Source organism: Rhea pennata, chromosome 1 (assembly GCF_028389875.1).
Source record: "Rhea pennata isolate bPtePen1 chromosome 1, bPtePen1.pri, whole genome shotgun sequence".
In the NCBI taxonomy this organism is placed as follows: domain Eukaryota; kingdom Metazoa; phylum Chordata; class Aves; order Rheiformes; family Rheidae; genus Rhea; species Rhea pennata.
The window spans coordinates 146,567,653-146,585,763 of record NC_084663.1 but is presented as its reverse complement, the minus strand read 5'-3'; the positions used below and the strand labels follow the sequence as shown (position 1 = coordinate 146,585,763).

Sequence of the window (18,111 nt, the reverse complement as noted above, 5' to 3'; positions counted from 1 at the left end):
TTACCTATGACTTGAGTTCTTTTTTATTTCCATCCAGCCTTTGAACAAGTTCTCATGCAAATCCCAGTCAGAATCCCATGTATCTTCTTGCATTGCTAAGTTGTGCTGAACTTTAGATTCCGCTTTAAAATAGAATGTATTTTTTAAACAATGATTTTACATGAAGAGTTTAAGTAGAAAATTAATATTTTTATTTTTTAATTCCAAATGTGAAAATTACTTACATTTAGATAAAAAAGGTAATCCTACATAACAACGATCCCCACATTGTAAACCAGGGTCAAAATAAATATTTGCAATCTGCAAAATATATATGTGAGATCAATTAAGAAACTGTATAGTAACTCTAATAACCAAAGACAAAAGCAGAAACATTTCTGATAATCATAGAAATTCACTTATGCTATATATGAAAGAGAACTTCTACAAATAAGGCATAAACAAACCTTTGATTTTTTTCCTGGCTCTAAATCTTCTTTATTACTTCTTAGTCTCTTATAATAGAACCTCACATCTTCAGACAGGGTGTGTATGTGCTGTATTTTCACTTTCTGGGAAAAGGAGTTCATAATGTTCAGGCTCTGGTGGACTACTTTTCCCTAAAGAAAAGATGAAATACAGCCGTATGATATTTTTTCCTAGTACCTTTGTTTAGTTATGCAGGCTGACAAAAACCATGGCAGAATTGAAATATTAAGTATAGAGTTAAAACATGCAATCTAAACAAAAGCCACTTTTATCACTTTGAGATAGGTTTCTGTAGATTTGCATTCTTTCTTCTACTTACTTCCAAACACAGTTCACCCCTCTTGCAAAATTAGCAGGTCTAAAGTATTTTGGAGAGAGAGGACGACAGCTATATTTAAAGAATTTATGTTAAAAAAGTGCCAGAAAGGAAAGGAAAGGGAAAACTTTGCTTAGGAAACCTCCTAATACAAAAAGAAAACAAGCTTCTTAGAATAGTAGATCCAGTACATAGCTCCTACAAATTAAAAACAATCTGAAAGGATTATACAAGAGTGAAGCTGCAGATTACAAATATTCCAGGTGACAGAGCATGGTTAAAACATAGACTGGTAAGGTTAGAAGGGACCTCTGGAGATCATCTAGTCCAAGCCTCAGCATAGCGCATACAGGGACTGAACCCGTGACCTTGGCATTAGCAGCACCACGCTCTGACCAACTGAGCTAAACCTGCCCCTCAAAGGTACAACCCTCTCCCATCCCCAATGAAATCAAGATACTAGAAGCTAATAAAGCACTAAAAAAAAAAAAAAATCCAAATCAAAACAATAACAACAAAAGAAAGGTTTTTTTTCCTCACTATTTTACACTCTGCCTCCTCTTCTGAAGTAAGCATTATTTTAGCTTTTTAGCCCAGAATGCATAGTTTAAATGTGTATTATTATTAGGCTCATTACAATGCTTGAGCTCCTCCTTCCCCGCCCCTTTTCAAACTCACTCCAGTGTGACCTCCCTTGTAAATGATTCTGTGGTCATGTTTTTTCACCTTACCTCAAAGCCCAGCTCTGAGGAATATAGAGCAAAAGATAAATTAAAAAAAGAATGAAAGGCTATTCAAGATTTGTAACAAGATTTCACCTTTTATAGCAAACAAATACAAGCAAATTAAGTGTCCAAGATATCTTCTAATGAACAGGAGAAGAGGTTTCAAAGTTCCCTTAAATCAATTTCTCAAGGTAAGGTCTGAAGCAGAGATGCATTTCTGCAGGCTCAAACTTTGACTGTGGCCTCAGAGAGCCATGTGGCCTCAGTAACATACCAAAACAGTCTCAATATTAGCAAATGGAGATGGAAAGAAACCACAAGAATGTTTGGCTAAACAGTATTATGCTGTTAAACTGAACAGGAGGTAGACATGACAGTGTCTGAGCTTCACCTATGGAACAGCACGAGTAACAAGCCTCCATCAACTGGGTAAGATAGAGGTTTATGAAACTGTAGAACAAACAAGGTTTTACTAAGACCCTTACTCAGCTTTAAAACACCGAACAACAGATAAAGGGGAAAGATTTTACCATTCAATAATTAAAACAACAAAAACTCCAGACCAATGATATTTAGCACAGAAGTTCTGGAAGATATGCTTTTTTCAGGGAAAATAGTCAAGAAAGGTGTAAGCTAACAATATCATTATAAAGTGTAAGTTAGCACAGTAAATCTACTTAAATCAAAACACTGCCCTTTGCAAGGACAACACACTATGAATGCCATGCTGATGGTCTTCTAGAGAACTCTGAAAATTGGACTTAGAAACAGTTAAGTCTACTAAAAAAAAAATTACAGCACTCTGGGGTTGAAAGAAAGATGACAACAAAAAAGTTATATCACAGAGACTGAAAAATGCAGCATTACAAGTAGTCTCCTCCCCCCGCCCCCCAAAAAGCCCAAGTCAACCAAAATCTTAGGAATATATTAATATGTTAAGTTCTTCAGTTATTCCAGTGAGAAAAGATGACAAAATAAAGGTGAGATTACACAGAGAAAAAACACTTTACGGCCTAACATTTAATAAAGTATTTTGTTGCAGGGTTCAAGGATAACAATCTTGACAGAAATTAGGATACAGAAAACAGATTGCCTCATCTATGGTGAAAGAAAAAGAAATGAACAATTAGCTATTTCAGTTTGTCACAGGCTTATAGAGCAGCTGATAGATGAAGTTACAGATACAGCAGTAAGTGTAATAAATATCCAGATAATGATGAGACCATGTAGTTGAATAACAGGAAATAAAGTGCCTAAAGATAAAAAATAAGAAGTGATCTGTGAGACTGCAGGTGTGACAGCTTGACCTTAAGAATAACCAAAGGCTTTAGAACAATTTGTGAAGTAGGAAATAAAAAGGGATGTGAAATGATAATGGGATAAATTAGTAGCGAGTTTACTAAGGTCCTGTTATCACAGATGCTCTGCAGGAGCCTCCTAGACTGTTTGTGCCTAGAGCTGTGTAGTCCCTCCAGCAGATGTCAGGGTGGTTGAAGTGCCCAGTGAGAACCAGGGCTACCTCCAGCTGTCTATAGAAGGCCTCATCGACTTCCTCTTCCTGGTCAGGTCGCCTGCAGCAGACGCCCACAACAGTGTCCCCCATGTTAGCCTGCCTTTTAATCTTTACCCACAAGCTCTTGACTCGGTCTTCATCCACCTCTAGGCAGAGCTCGATACATTCTAGTTGCTCTCTCACATGAAGAGCAACTCATGACAGATTGAGGCTAATATGGATCAGCTGAGATATTCTCACTAGAGATGATTAAGACTTGCAAAGGAATTTGGTAAAACTTTACTCGGATGACTATGTAAATGTGTGATCACTCACAGAAGAAAGACTGCTGCAGATGAAGGAAAAGATCAGAATGATGAGCAGGGAAATACAGAGCCTATAAAGTGAGAGAAAGATTGTGAGAAAAAATGGCTTTTTTTTTTTAACCTACTAAGGGAAAACAACAGTAGATACACTGATCTTTACTAAAGTCAAGTGCTAAAAGGAGGGAAGGGAGCTACTTAAGCTCAAGGACAGGGCTGACATAGAATAAATGGTTATAAAGCGGCCAGAAATAATTGTGAACTGAAAAATGCATTTATGATCACAACCATCAGATAAGCACACTTTGGGAATAACTTCTTAGTAGGAGTAAGGAAGGTAAAAGAGCCATTACTATGAGATACAAGACACAGAAAGAACGTTTTAAAACTTGTAAAAATTCTCAGGCCTTAGAAGAATCCAAACAAGAGCCAGAGGAAATCCAGACCCTTATTCGATGCCAGGACAAGCCTGAAAACATCTTCCTGGCCAAGTATGGTGCTGAGGCCGAATGGTTACATACTGAAGGCAGCTCTGAACAATGTGCAGGATACTTAAAGTACTTTAGGCTAGGCTAAGCGTGAAACAGAACGTGGTCGCGTGGATGAGTGGTGTGAGCAGCACGCGAGAGGCTTGCAGAACAGGCACCACGCCAGGGACTGCTTCAAGTGTTTGCACAGCGTAGATGTGATCAGTCTGTTCAGGAAAGTGCTCCCTACTAGGGCAATGAATAAGACACTGAGCACAGACTGATCTGCAGAAAGCGACTGATTTCCAGATCAAGTCACAAAGACAGCTTAGAGGTGCAAGCCTCTCAGGTCTTTGCCATTCTCATGTTCCAGAATCCCTGACTCTTTAGGATTGATGCTATCCTGTTATTTTAACATAACACATTCTCCAGCCAAATATTTCTTCAATTTTTTCCTGAGCCTGTACAGTAATCACTAGTAGAGGCTGTAATACTCTCCTTTTTGAGTGCTGTTTTTCAAAATATATTGAAGTTAGATTCACATCTCTGATCTTTCATTCTTGCAGAAAATTGCTTAAGTAACTTCTATCACATCATCTGCATCTCTTTTTACTAGCATTTCTATTTTTCTTTCAGGTTTTTAATCCCTTTCCCAAAGATTTTTAATCATGCTATATTCTTTACCCATCAGAAAGCCACATGAAATGTATACTTGTGTAAAATGCCAATCCTAAAAACATTGTGGCTCAATTGCTTGTGCTCCCATGGTTATGCTGAATGCTAAGTGGAGAGGAAAATATTAACTTGTATAATGGCTTGCTGCCTGAATATACAGCCCTGAGTAAAGAAGTTGCTTCTGGCATTCCCTGAGTAAACATTACTGCATGAGCAGGGATGAAAGACATGTCACTTCCCAGGAACAGCCATTATATATTTTTGCAGAGCAGCAGAGTAGCTGCAGTCACACAGCTTTCTTGGTTTCCTGTTCCTGTACTCTGTCATGTATCCTCTCAAGATGCACTTCCAGTGTGGAAACAGTAATATAATCTTTCCACGGAGATCAAGGACTTCTCATCCTGAAACTTCACTTCATTAGCTGACTTTGTTTCTGGCAATATATTGTTTCTTGCATTTTTCTCTCTTGCTCATAGTACCAACATATATGAAATGGTAAGAATAACAAAGGGACCACAGCTGCAAAGAATCGAATCTGGGACCACACCAGTACTGCAGACTCCATTCAAGCAGATGCAGAAGAAGAGAAGTAGGGACAGCTCATGCTTGGAACATGCGAGAAAAACAGTGACAAGCAGTATTTTAAAAATTCAGAAGTGCAGTCTCTCTAGCAATAGGACAACATGCAACAATTCAAGAAAGCAGTCTCTTCTGAAAGGAACAAATAGAAAATGTCATGTTTAATGCACCAATTATCTTACTGGAAAGGACGGTGGAAGAAAAACATGTTTTGGGGAGCAAGTCAGTGAGCCTACAGCAATTACCGCCTTCACTGGTATAGTTAAAATCTGAAAGAAAGAACAAAAAAACATTAATTGCAGCATTTAAATGTCTGTTTCATTACTTAGAACAACAAAATCCTGAAATTCTAGAATGTTTCAAGTGTATATATAAACCTAACACTGAGCCATGAATTAGAATTTCAACACAGATCATCGTACTCAAAACAGATACTTGATATTGTCATTTCAGCACTCAATCCCAATCACAAGTTTCATCTCTTTGAAATTTTATTAAAGAAAACTTTCTAAAAATGGTTTCTCAAATCAAAATATTGGTTGGCTGTTTATTTCATCAATACTACAGAAAAATAGGAAGCACATCTTTGCTCAGTCACACTTAGCATCATTTCGCATGGAACACAACAGCAAAGTTAAAATATAAGCTCTCCAGTAGGACATCATTTAATCTTACTTGAATGGGGCTTATTCTGTTGGATAACAGGATGTTGTGTTTGAGAAAAAAAAAAGAGTATGAGGGAAGAGGATACACTAAACTTTTCAAAAAGCATTAAAAGTCATGATAAGACCCTGAGATAGAATTAGAGTTAGAAAAATGATTGCAGAAGGGACAGAAATAGAGCAAATACTAAGCATTTCAATAATGAGATCCTTATTGTATTGGTAGAGTAACTTGTAAGAACAAACAAGAAAATAAAAGGGGTTCTGATACTGAAGGATCACACGCATGCATGCACATTAAAAAGTGTCAAAAATCTCAGACAACTGGCAAAAATTAAGAATTTCTTATTTTCTATAGCTTCATCAGAATCACACAATAAGCTGTATCATTTTCTGACTTTGTAAGTGTAGCATGAACATCATGTTTATTTTTTTCTACATACATAACTCAAAGATAGTGAAAGCTATAACCCAATGATATTAAATATCGTTCCATTATGTATTAGAATCTTTCTCTCAGGAAATAATTTATTAGGATCAACAGGAAAGACTTATGAATTTGAGAATTAACTAGATCTTCTCTTTCACTAACCTCAGTGGAAGAACTCTGCTGCATCAATTGTCAGCAAACTAATTTCTCCAAAGCAACTTTCACAGTGAGTTTTTACTATAGACTTTGAAAATTATACTTGATTTTAATAACTGACAATGCATCAGAAAAGCATATCGCTAGGATGTGTCATGCCAAAAATTTCATGCATTGATGCTTTGAGAATGTGTCATGTCATCGAAGCTCATGGGGACCCAATATCTCAAAGCATCAGATCAGACTGAAATGGACATTTCTGAAAGCCAGGTAAAAGCATAATGAAAGTTATTCTTCATTCCTTCAAAGAAGATACAGCATGAGTAGCACTACTGTCATTTCCTCCAAGGTTAACATCTCCCTAAAGCTGCAATCCATCCACTAATACAGTTCTTAAAACTTCATGCTTTACATCATTTACAGTACAAATTAAAACAAGTTGCTATACTCACCAACCACTTTTCTGAGTTAATTCAGCCAGTTTAGAAAGTCTTACAGTACAAAATATGAGATCACTAAGAAAAAAAACTCATATTAAGATAACCAAGATATTTGTCACCTTCCTCCCTGCCTTATTAAATCTATTCTTTCTCATGTTCACATTAAAAAAATATGTAATTTGTGCAGCACCAGTGAATATACAATAGATATACCTCATAGTCTGTTGTGATTTGTACAGCTCCATCATGAATTCCTTCAAGTTCTTTTGCTATTAGTTTTACTCTAAACACAGCATAATAACCAGATGTTAGTATCACCTGTAAATGGTAGAAACAGAGTCATCCATTGTCTTCCATCAAACGGAAACAAACTTCACAAAGAAACATATCCAACAACCCCCCATTTCTATAAGTTGGTCTGTTTGAGACACATCTGTCAATGGTAAATACAAGATTTTATCTCATAACTGATTAATACAAAAAATAAACACTTCTTGTGCTGATAAATTTCACTCTTCCCTTAAAAATAGTTAGTATTATCTGAAGCCATGGAGATTAGCCTCTGAATCTTTTCCTTTCAAAATCCAACTAATCTAAACATAACACAACTTCTTAAAATACAAAACTCCCCTACTAAAGTGGAGCTATATTAAAAAAAAAAAAAAAAAAAAAAAAAAAAAACAAAAACACTCCACAAACTTACAAAAATTTGGCTTTTTCTTTTTCCCCCCTTCTAAACCTATTTTGAAGCAACGGATTCAAAGGATTACTTACTGAAGACTGATCTGACGCACTAGCACTTTGTAGTTCAGGAAGGTTTGCAATTATTGTTGTTTTGTTTCCTTTTTCAGTTGTTAGGAGTTCTATGGCCAAACCATCCCCTATAATATGCCAACTTTTTATAGCCAGCTTAAAAAGAACACAACATAGTATTTTCAATAACACTGATGTAAAATTTTTAAAAGGAAAACTAAAAACGAATTGATCCTTACCTCTATCGGATTGCTGTTGATGATTGCAAATAAAATGCTTGTAGCTTCTGTTGCGCTCAATATTCCAAAATCTATAAATCGTTCTTCAGTTCTTGGGGGCAGTACAAAGTACTAGAAAGATTGATAAAGGCATTTTAGCTTAACTTACACACAAAGAATACTCCAACTCTAAGCTCATTAACAAACGCATTAAAAAAAAAAATCAAATACAGCAGTACTGTGACAGTCTCAAAGTTCTCACATTTGCTACATAAAACCAAAGGGAACAGACAGGTCTTTTTCAGTAGTAACAGAAGCCGTTTATGGAAAGAACTGGTGAAGTGGGTTTTTTTGGGGGACATTTTCCTTATCTGTAAAATCATGATGAAATTTAAAAAGCCATCCTCCCATACAAGCAGAATAAATAATTAAAAGTGAGTTTGGAAAGTTCTGTTTCTAATTAGACTAAAGTCTCCAGAAAAAAAGGAAAATACTTACATCTAAAAACCCTGTGTACGCTCGGACAGGTAGGTGAAATTTAGAAGCATTGGTGATGAGTAAAATATTGTTATCTATATGAACAGATGATGTGGAAGGCATAAAATGAAGTGTAAAAATATATCTGGATTCATTAGGTGGAATTAAGACAGGCTTGCTGAAGTTCTGGACCTAAATCAGTGAAGAAGGAAGATCAAAGTTAAATTTTAACAAAGTGTAGCATATTTAAACATTTAGGATCAGGAAAACTGTTCCACCAGGACTGGGCTTACTTTAAACATTGTTTTTGCTTCTTCTGGTAACAAAACATCATGTACGAGGACTGCAAAACTGAACGTGTTTGTTAGGTAGATTGGTCTTTCCACAGAATCAGAAGGACTGTCACGGATATGAAAGAGTGTGGCAGCATGATCAAATCCCAAATATCTATTAAAAGAAAAAAGGTATTAAAAATGAAGACCTACCTCAAAAATAATCTGTTCTTCTTACACGAAATAATAGAACTGATTCAATCCCACAGCAAAAAAGGTACATATTCCACTGCGTGCTGACACTATATATTAGCACTACAAGGACACACAGATTATTCAATAATCCCATTGAAATAAGAAAGTATGAAACTCAACATATTAGGAGGACGAAAAACAAGTGTTGGATTATTAAGATATTTTGCAAATCACGTATGTTTCATATTATCTGAATCAGGCATCTGCAGCACGAAACTTCTGATATGCAAGGACTAGTTTACTTATTCACCTTCAAAATAGTGTCAGTTCTGTTGACAACAAATTATCACCCTATTTAAACTATAATTAGAAAGAACTTAGCCGTACTTTGTAACTCAGTAATAAAAAACAAAGTTCTGACAGTTTTCCCAGAATTTTGCTTAGAACTATTTTCTCTACCCTCACTTCAGATTATAGTGGTAGACTAGCAAATACAAAACCAGAAAACTTTCCAATACTGCATTCTGAAGATCTCACCAGAGCCTTCAGCTACTCTGACAAACAACTCAGGAAGATTACTGAATCCTTTTCCTGAAACTAGTTTATGCATTACTAAGACTATCTCATTTACTAATATAAAAACAGAAAAATTTAAACTAGTAATTGTAGTTCTAAGCAAGCTCCAGATTTAGAAGACACGCACCACCTCTCTATCTCCTCCTTTTCCATAAAAGGCTAAAATTTCCCTCTGCATCAGCTAATTCTCAGCATTTAGTTTCTGAGCAATGTTCAACAATTGTAAGCTTACCCGTCCAATACTTCTGCTTGATACGGTATTTCAAGTTTGGAGTAGCTCTTTTCTTTCGCTTTAACGGTTATTTTCCCAGAAGACTGTGATGCTTTTTTTGCTTTTGATGCTGTACACACAAGAATATAGGAAGCTTGTTAGAGCAGACAAGAAATGAAAACAATCTATCAGGTTAGACCAGCAGGAGTGGAAAAATAAGAGCACAGAGCTAGATCAGAAATAAAGCATTATTGAAGAAGAAAATAGATCTTAAGGAAATTTCAAAGAATTGACATTGATCTTTCACTTCCTAGATTTATTCTGAGTTCTGAATCCCTCCCCCTTAACTCCAGTTAAGGGACATGCCCAAATTAGTAAGCTTATCTACCTTAGGGAAGTCTAGTTGTTCCTGTCAAAGCATAACTCAAATATGTGCAGAAGATAATTCAGATCCTAGCTGAGCTGAATTCCCCACTTAAAGCAGATATATATACACACACACATATATATACATATGTATACATATATATCCATCTCTCCACCAACAGAACAGAAACTTGAGATGACTACACTCCTTATTTAAAAATACCAGACAATCAGGACTTGGGACCAAGAACGCAGCAACATTTTAATAAATTAAAAGATAGTTTAAACTTTACAGAAATATAGCCAGAATCCTTGTAAGAACTTAAACTATAAGCCCTGAGAATAAAGCCCACAGGTCTGTTCCAAGGTCACAGAACAAACAGCATTACTCTGGTAGAAATGCCACAGTCAAGAGATTCAAATCTCGTAGGAAGAAACCACCAATCCTTAAGGCACCTGCACATACATTAGGACAGCTAAAGGAGCAAATATCAGTTATGCCTGGTTGCTTTACAGAAGATAAGTCACCAGTCAATCTGAATTTAAAACATTACATCTACATACCTCCAATTTTAAGTAATCCAGGCTGAGACTTACAGCAGCAGCTAGTAACTTAAAGCTGCAACTTTTGAGTAGGTCAACAGCATTCTGATAGTTGATTAAAATCTTTAATAAAAACAGAGGTGCCTTTCTACAAAACGTCAGCATAATATTTATGGTGACAGTATGTAGGAGGGAAAGGAACCAATGCACTTCTTCCATAAAGGTATCAGTGAAAGTTACTAGGACCATACATTCTATCTCCTTGTAGGAAAGGAAACAGTGAATGGTTTTGCCACCCTCCCCTCCTTCCTTTTTCTTTAATATGCAAGCAAGATGGCAAAATAAAACAAGCTGACAGTAAGATTCTCAAGAGCATTTCAGGGTTCTACATCTACATCCAAATAAAACATTTTTTTGGGGTAACAAAAAATTTTGGATTCTTTTTTAAGTTTTCAAAACATGAAAGGGCAATCCAAGCAATATATTCTCTTCTAAGTAAATATTGTGAGGAATCTGTCCTGCTTTGTCAGGATTTCTCAGAACAGATGTCTGCTTGGTCTAATAATGCATTTTAAATAGTAGGTGTTTTAACATAAGAACGTTGCTTATGTTTCACAGAAATTGAACATTCCATTTTTACACACAATTACTTAGGAATTCCTTCTCTTCTCACTATAATTTGTTATTGGTTTAAGTTACTTGTTGTTTGTGATTTCAGAAATGATCTCTTTGAAAATAACACCAGTTAGAAGAAATATAAGCCCTTTCCAAGTAGGGCAATTCAAGCCCCCCCCCCCAAGATGACAAATACAAATTTCTTAAAAGAACTGGAAAATAATTCAATTTTTAAAATTTAAGAAGAATTTGAAATGTTTCAGGAAGAGAGGAGTAGTACATACCATCAAAGCTAATACTTGCAACTTTGGTATATTTACTTTCAGAGGCTTTTAACGTAACTGGCTTGAAATGTACTGTTATAGCTTCATTCTGTGGTGTAGGTCTAACACTCTGCAAACAGAATCAAAATATTAAGCATCTGTAAATTTATCATTGTTAACACACTATACAATTTTCATATGCATTCTTCAAGGTGATTGTTATAACTGTAATTATTTTTACTGAGTTTTTACAGGTCTGTCTTCATTGTAACAAAGCAGAATTATAAGATACTATAGAAGTTTTTTCAGATCCTACAAATTACTCAGGTAGTCAGTAGGGAGGAAAGATGGCAATACAGAATTCTCTCTGGAAATGTTGGATGAAGTATAGACAGAAATTTAATTACAAAATGCTTGTTTAATGAAACAGAAAAAAGACTTTTTTTGTTTAAATAAAATCTTATTTTTTATTTTTAATGGTGCAAGGTTAAAATAGCTTCAGAGTATATTTGTTTCTGGTTGACTCATTAACAAAGCTGTTAACTGACTTGTATAATTAATGGTGATGATGCATAAGGCAAGGCAAACCTAGCTTGCCTATGATGCCATGCTAAGTCTGCAGAGGGGGGCGAACTGTATAGAGAACAATTTTGTAACTCTGAGATTACAGCCAATCTGTAACGATGTTTTATAAGATCAGCCTTTGTACTGCAGGTTACTACTTTAAACTAAATTTAAAAGGTGAATTCGGCATGAATAAAACAGCAATTCAGTCAGTTATTACCCATAGAATTACCTATTCTGAATGTCAATATTGGAAGAGTCTTTGAAGATTGCTGGTGAAGTGCTAAGATAGACAGTTGGATTTAACTAGATGATTCCCAGTTTCTATCTGGGAATCTAAGTATTCAAATGCTCTTATTCTTACTTCACTTAAAATTGGGATGGCTGCCATAGTTCCTGTTCCCCAGCTGTCTTCTGTTGCAAGAACAGCTCAGCTGCTCATGTAGCAGCTGCTGAACTGCTGCAAATTACAAGATGCTTTATTAAGGAAACTGAAATGAGTGCTGATTTACCTTACACTGGGCTGCAGAGGTCCAACACCTGCTTCATAAACAGCTGAGCCTTTCTTGGTCAGAGAGAAACAGGGCAGCCAACAGTGGTAGGAACCAATTATAGTTATTTCAAGCTAAGCTATCCTTTCTTGCAAATAAAAGCCATAAAATCTTGCATATAGAACTATGTTCTACAGACCACATGATCTTTAGAGGACACAGGCATGACTACTATTTCAGCTAATGAATAATACCTATTACCTCAACTAGAAGATTTTGCATTTTTTATCAGCTGTACTGAGCTTCATCAACATGCATGTTGTACAGATATTTGATACCTCTCTTCAGGAGTCAATTCAGTATTACAATTTCCTTCTAATGAAATTCTGCATCACAAAACTGAAATCTTATGGTATCTTAAAAATCTCAACAGCAAAACAAACAAGTAAAAAACCTCCCGAGAGAACTCTTAAAGCAGACAAAACCAAAGCCGTGTCCAAGTTCATAGCTTTTACATAGCAAAAAGGATAATAATTAAAAGAGCTGCTAGAAATAGTTAAGGAACAGCCTTTAGCATAATGTTTGAAATTATACTGATTGCATTCAGCAAACCAAACTGGAAATATTCAAAAAGAGGAGCCTGTTGGAGACAAACAGGTTTCACAGGTGTATCTCTTAAATCACAAGTGCAAGAAACCTAGATAGATTTACTCAAAACGTCTATTTAATAACCTAGTTAGACTTACTCAAAATGTGAATTTAATTAAGGAAGGAATTTAGCACTGTTTTGTTGAAAATTTCTTAACTGCATTGTGCACGTTTCTTATTTGCTGTATGAATATATGATACAAAGGAAATACGGTAACAAGACACCTAAAGGAAAAAAAAACAAACTTCCTTAACAATCCTTTCAACTTCATTTTCCTCAAATTATAATTCACTTAATTTGCCTGAGCAAAAGCAGTTTCCTGAGATACACGTTACAAATCATCAAAACTAAACTCTATGTAACAAGTCGACGTGCTTCATTAACACATGCATCTCCCATGGACTGCCCCACTCAGGCTTCCTGTCCTTGCTGTGTGGTAACACATTCAAAATTTAACACAATAACCGTAAAAATGGACTTCAAGCATTCTAGAGAACACAAAAAAGAAAGCTACTGTGCTACTGCAGGAGTAAGTGGGGAGAACTCACAGGCACAACCTATTTTCATAAACTAAACAGGAAAAGAGCATGGGCTCAAACACTGGCACACAATCAACTATCCTGTGCAACTATCAGCAAGCTCCCAAGTATCGTTGCAACTTGTCCACTTAGCACATTGGCAGAAAATTCCCAGACGTGGCTCTAAAGGGAGTACAGGCCAGGGACTTTTACTTACAGACAGTAAAGCCAAGCTTACCCCACTGCAAGATGAAATAGCCGTGTGGATGCAAGCAGCACCAATGTTCCTTCTTTTAGTGACAATCTCTTCACTGTTTTATTCACTTTTTCAGATACAGTCATTTAGTCAGCTGACCTTCAGCTGCAGTTAACTTAACCTTCTAACTTAACTTTCACAGGAAATAAAGCAAAACCATATAGCATCACCCAGAACTGCCATGGAAATAAACTACTGCTGAATTCCATCCTTTAAGTTAACTTTCCCTTGATAACTTTGTCTTGGATATGTGCATTCATACATGGAGACTAAAAACTTGGAAGTAAACTACTTCTTGCAGGCTTAAAAAGAGAACAGAAAAAAAAATCTGCTCAAGTATTTGCATTGTGACTAAAATCCATACATTATTTATACACTTTTTTACTGTCAAACAGACAAAACTCATCTACAATACACAGATCTCCTAAAGTTCCAAGTGCTTTTTACATCAATGATGACTTGCAACTTGTATTTAAGAGCAAGCCTTTGCTTTTAGTAATCAAATGGGCATAAATTCCATTAAAGAAACATGAAATTTTCACTCTAGAGAAGGGACAGGAAAAAAAATCAGCAAATTAATCAGACATTTGATTGCATGGTTTAATTGTTACAGCATGACATAAGTTCATCGAGTCTCAAAATAAACACAATTCTCCCTAAAAATGGGGAAAACCCTAGAAGAACTTCCTTATTTGCATTTTGTAAAGAGCTTTAAAGCTTGAAAGAAAAAAAAAAAAAGAAAAAAAGATGACTCATTTTCCTAAACCACTTTGTTGGACCACAGCATGACTAAGTACTTAAGGCGGAACAACTACAACTTTGGCAACAACACTATTAGCAGTCTCTCATGCACAGATGACCTGAAGATATTTAGTTCTTCCAGCAACAAGCTTAAATATATGCTAAATATAGCCTTGGCCTTTTCTTCTGACATTAAGATGAAATTTGTGACAGCTCTGCCTCAACTACTTTTAAACTCTAACTGCAAAGGATCAGAAATCCATTTTTAAGGTTTCCTAGAAATACCCCATTCACAAGATTCTTTCCAAAAATTCTTTATCCATGCTGACCATTTTGAAATATATGTGGTTGGCACAGCAGCAGAAACTCACACAGTGCTTGAAATGCTGGGAAGGTTATACCGTTCACAAACATCGTAACAAAATTGTCCCTTACTCAAAGGAACCATTGGCTTTCAAAGTTATTATGTACAGTGTTTAGTGCGTATCAAAAAGGATGTGAGAGCATAGTGCCTTATGTGACACACTGAAAAATATAACATATTTGGATAGATGTGAGGTAACTATCACTGCAAAAGTGAGTTCTAAAAATCTTCAAACCCCCCAAATTCACTGCTTTTATACACTGGATAATTAATCCCTAAAACATCTGTCATGACCTGTAAAATGAAGTTATCAAATAACATCAAATGATAATCTTCTGGTACTATAAAAACCATGGCCTAAACAAATGGGTAGATTTTTTTTTCCTGAAGTAGGTAATATGTTATCAGATATTAGAAGTGATACTGATGACTTGAGCACAGAGTTATTTGCATTGTATTCAGGAAAGATGTTTCACGCTTTACAAACTATCCACATGCCAAAAATCTGTCCAATCTAAGATAGCCATGACATAACAGAATAGGCATACCTGAAAAAAATATCATTTAAGAAATTTTCCAATCTTCTGGTTGTAAAGAACTTTCTGGTCTTTTTAGAAAAAAAAAAAAAGCCTTTAAATTAGAACATGTAGCCATCCTCTACAGAAGGCAGGTCATAACTTCAAAGGTCACAAGGGACCTTCTAGGCTCATGTAGTCTCACTAACCTAATAAGTATTAGGACTTCTATGAATTAAATCCTGTTTGTATAATACTACATGTTTGTCTTGACTTAAAAACTGCCAGTGAGTAATAATTTAGTAAGCATTGCAATGGACTATTATCATAGTGCAATGCTACTCTTATTATTAAAACTGTGTGTCCTGTTTGTAGTCTAAATTTGTCTCGCCTCAGTTTCTAGTATTTTGTTTTGTTTCTGTTAGACCTCTATTACTAAAATATTCTTCCCTACAGTTACAGGTGGGAGCTTTAAAAATACTGCAATGCTCTCCAAGAGTTCAGAGTAAAGCCTGTTTGCCAATCCTTCAGTCATTCTTGCCTCCTCTGGATTCTTTTCAACATTTCAACATCTTTTTTGAACTGCACTGGGAAAAAGTATAGCTAGTTGTACAACTAATCTGCAAAACAAAGAAGAAAAGAGGAGGAATGGGAAGAAGTGAGAAAAATAGTGGGCAATGAGAAAAATTACATAAGAGAAAGGTATAGGTGAATGAAAGTGGATCACCAGAATAGAAGCAAAATTCTGTGATAAGAATAGCAAATAGAAAAATCAAAAAACTGGCATTCTAAAGCTCTCTGCACTTTATTTGCAGCTGTGGTGATCTCACTGGAGAGGGCTCTAGAAGGTTCCCAGGCCTTTTTTCATATTTCAAGGTACAAAGCAGAGAAACTCAAAAAAAAAAAAAAAAAAAAAGAGTCATTGTACAATCTGCTGCTGAAAGCTACTCTGCTCATTTTAAATTAATATGTTGGACCTCCACTAGCCCACAACCTTTTTACAGTCTCATGGAGTCTATGGCAGAGACAAAGAATCCCAAAGACCTGGGGATTAATCTCACTTGCTGAACTAGAGTTAAGGTTCTCAACTGGAAAAACTTCAAGTGTCTAAGATATTGAAGACATAATCCATAAATGTTGAAATAACTGTTCAAATGATTCTATAAAGCAAGTGAGTTAGTTTTGCCACGCATGCAGATTATTTCATGTCTGACTACGAAGTTATATTTTCAGCCACATATCACCTAGTCTCTCATTCAGAAATATATGGTGATCTGTGAATGATCCATTTGTATGGAAAGTAATCTAAGTAGAAAGTTTCAGACTGAAAGGAAGTAAAACTTACTGTGATTGGCACATCTTTTGTTCCTGAATTTAATAAATGCAGATTTAAAATTTTTGGCAGATCTGTTAAAGAACAAAACACACACATGGCTATTAGGTATATTAACACAAAAATATTATACAAACAATAATCCACACTAGCTGTTGTTTTCATATTAATCAACTGTTGTTCAGTGTTACAAGTTAGATTAATATGACAGTCAAAAATGCCTAGTCCAAAGAATCTGACACACTTAAAAACTGCCTTTTTATGCATCAGTAGGCATTATAAGCTTCAGTTAACCACTCTGATTTCTAAAACATTAAAAAATGAACAGGCTAATAATCCTACAATGAATGGTTGTCAGATGCACCAGTATTCACCAGAAACTGAGCCTTTCAAAAAGAAAAGAGAAAAAAAACTTTACATGTTAAATGAGTAAGTTGCATGGAAAAAATACTTCAGAAGCTACTCACTCTTTTGAAAGAAGATACAGACTATTTTTCTAGAATGATGTACCCATTTACAGTTTTCAAAGATATCTTCAGCTGTGCTTTCTGCCATGTGTATATTGTAAATTTTTCAATTTCACTATACAATTTTCACTAAAAATGTAAATGTTTGACAGAAATGTTTTAAGTGGCAGTTCAAAGAAAAAGAGAGATCAAATTATCAAACACCAGATTTGATTTAGATCACCTTTACTATTCCCTAATAGTGTGTGTGTGTGGGGGGGGGGGCGGGGGAAAATCAAGAAAAGTTATGCAGATAGAATTATTAAGTATACTAATATTTGTTTTCAGAAAACATCATGTGTAACTGTGAAAGCTCAATGTGTGTCTCATTACTAGCCTTACAATTGGATGAGTTGGATGTGTAAACTACCGTTTGCTTGTACGTATCCCAAATTTACTCACAGGTGGATTTATGTAGAGTTTCAACATAGTTTTGCCCTATTTTTGAAAAATTAGGCTCTTAAACCATGACTAGTACAAAGGTAAGTAGGCTCTCCTGGCTTGAAAATACTTTGAATCTTGAAATATAATTTACCTTGTGTTCGTAGCGTACCAAAATCCAGCATTTCTGTAGATGAATAGATTCCCGGAGCTTAAAAATAAACAAAGTTACTATTTTTTATTCTGTTAAAAATAAATTAAGTTGAATAACTTCAACAAATAGTTTTCTACAAACCTGTTGTAACTTCTACCTCTACAGGGAGAATGATAAATTCTGTGCTGTCTGAGGCATTTGTTTTTATTCTAATGAAGGCTGTATGATTATCTGCTTCTCTTGAAGAAAAGCTGGCTCTCATCACTCCTTTTGTTTCATATGGAGGAATTTCCTAATAAAATAATCAAACCATACCAATGATAGCTCAGTAATTACAAAAAGAACTGCTACACCTAAATATTACAGTAGAAGCATTGAGCAGAATTGTATTAAGAGAAAACAAACAAACAAACAAAC

The 18,111-nt window shown here is 35.4% G+C and overlaps 1 protein-coding gene across 2 annotated transcripts in view; it reads right to left on the bottom strand.

The window, feature by feature from the left end:
- TMEM131 (transmembrane protein 131) overlaps positions 1-18,111 on the bottom strand; it is a 100,509-nt gene that overhangs the window by 27,549 nt on the left and 54,849 nt on the right. For both annotated transcript variants that reach the window (XM_062601576.1, XM_062601577.1), the window contains exons 9-22: positions 17,836-17,986; positions 17,695-17,751; positions 16,666-16,727; positions 11,244-11,352; positions 9,457-9,565; positions 8,475-8,628; positions 8,203-8,373; positions 7,726-7,836; positions 7,508-7,642; positions 6,947-7,051; positions 5,228-5,314; positions 447-599; positions 225-300; positions 5-122 (exon numbers count right to left, since the gene is read on the bottom strand). In XM_062601576.1, coding sequence (XP_062457560.1) covers positions 5-122; positions 225-300; positions 447-599; positions 5,228-5,314; positions 6,947-7,051; positions 7,508-7,642; positions 7,726-7,836; positions 8,203-8,373; positions 8,475-8,628; positions 9,457-9,565; positions 11,244-11,352; positions 16,666-16,727; positions 17,695-17,751; positions 17,836-17,986 — 1,598 coding nt within the window. The remainder of the gene's footprint in view (positions 1-4; positions 123-224; positions 301-446; positions 600-5,227; positions 5,315-6,946; positions 7,052-7,507; positions 7,643-7,725; positions 7,837-8,202; positions 8,374-8,474; positions 8,629-9,456; positions 9,566-11,243; positions 11,353-16,665; positions 16,728-17,694; positions 17,752-17,835; positions 17,987-18,111) is intronic.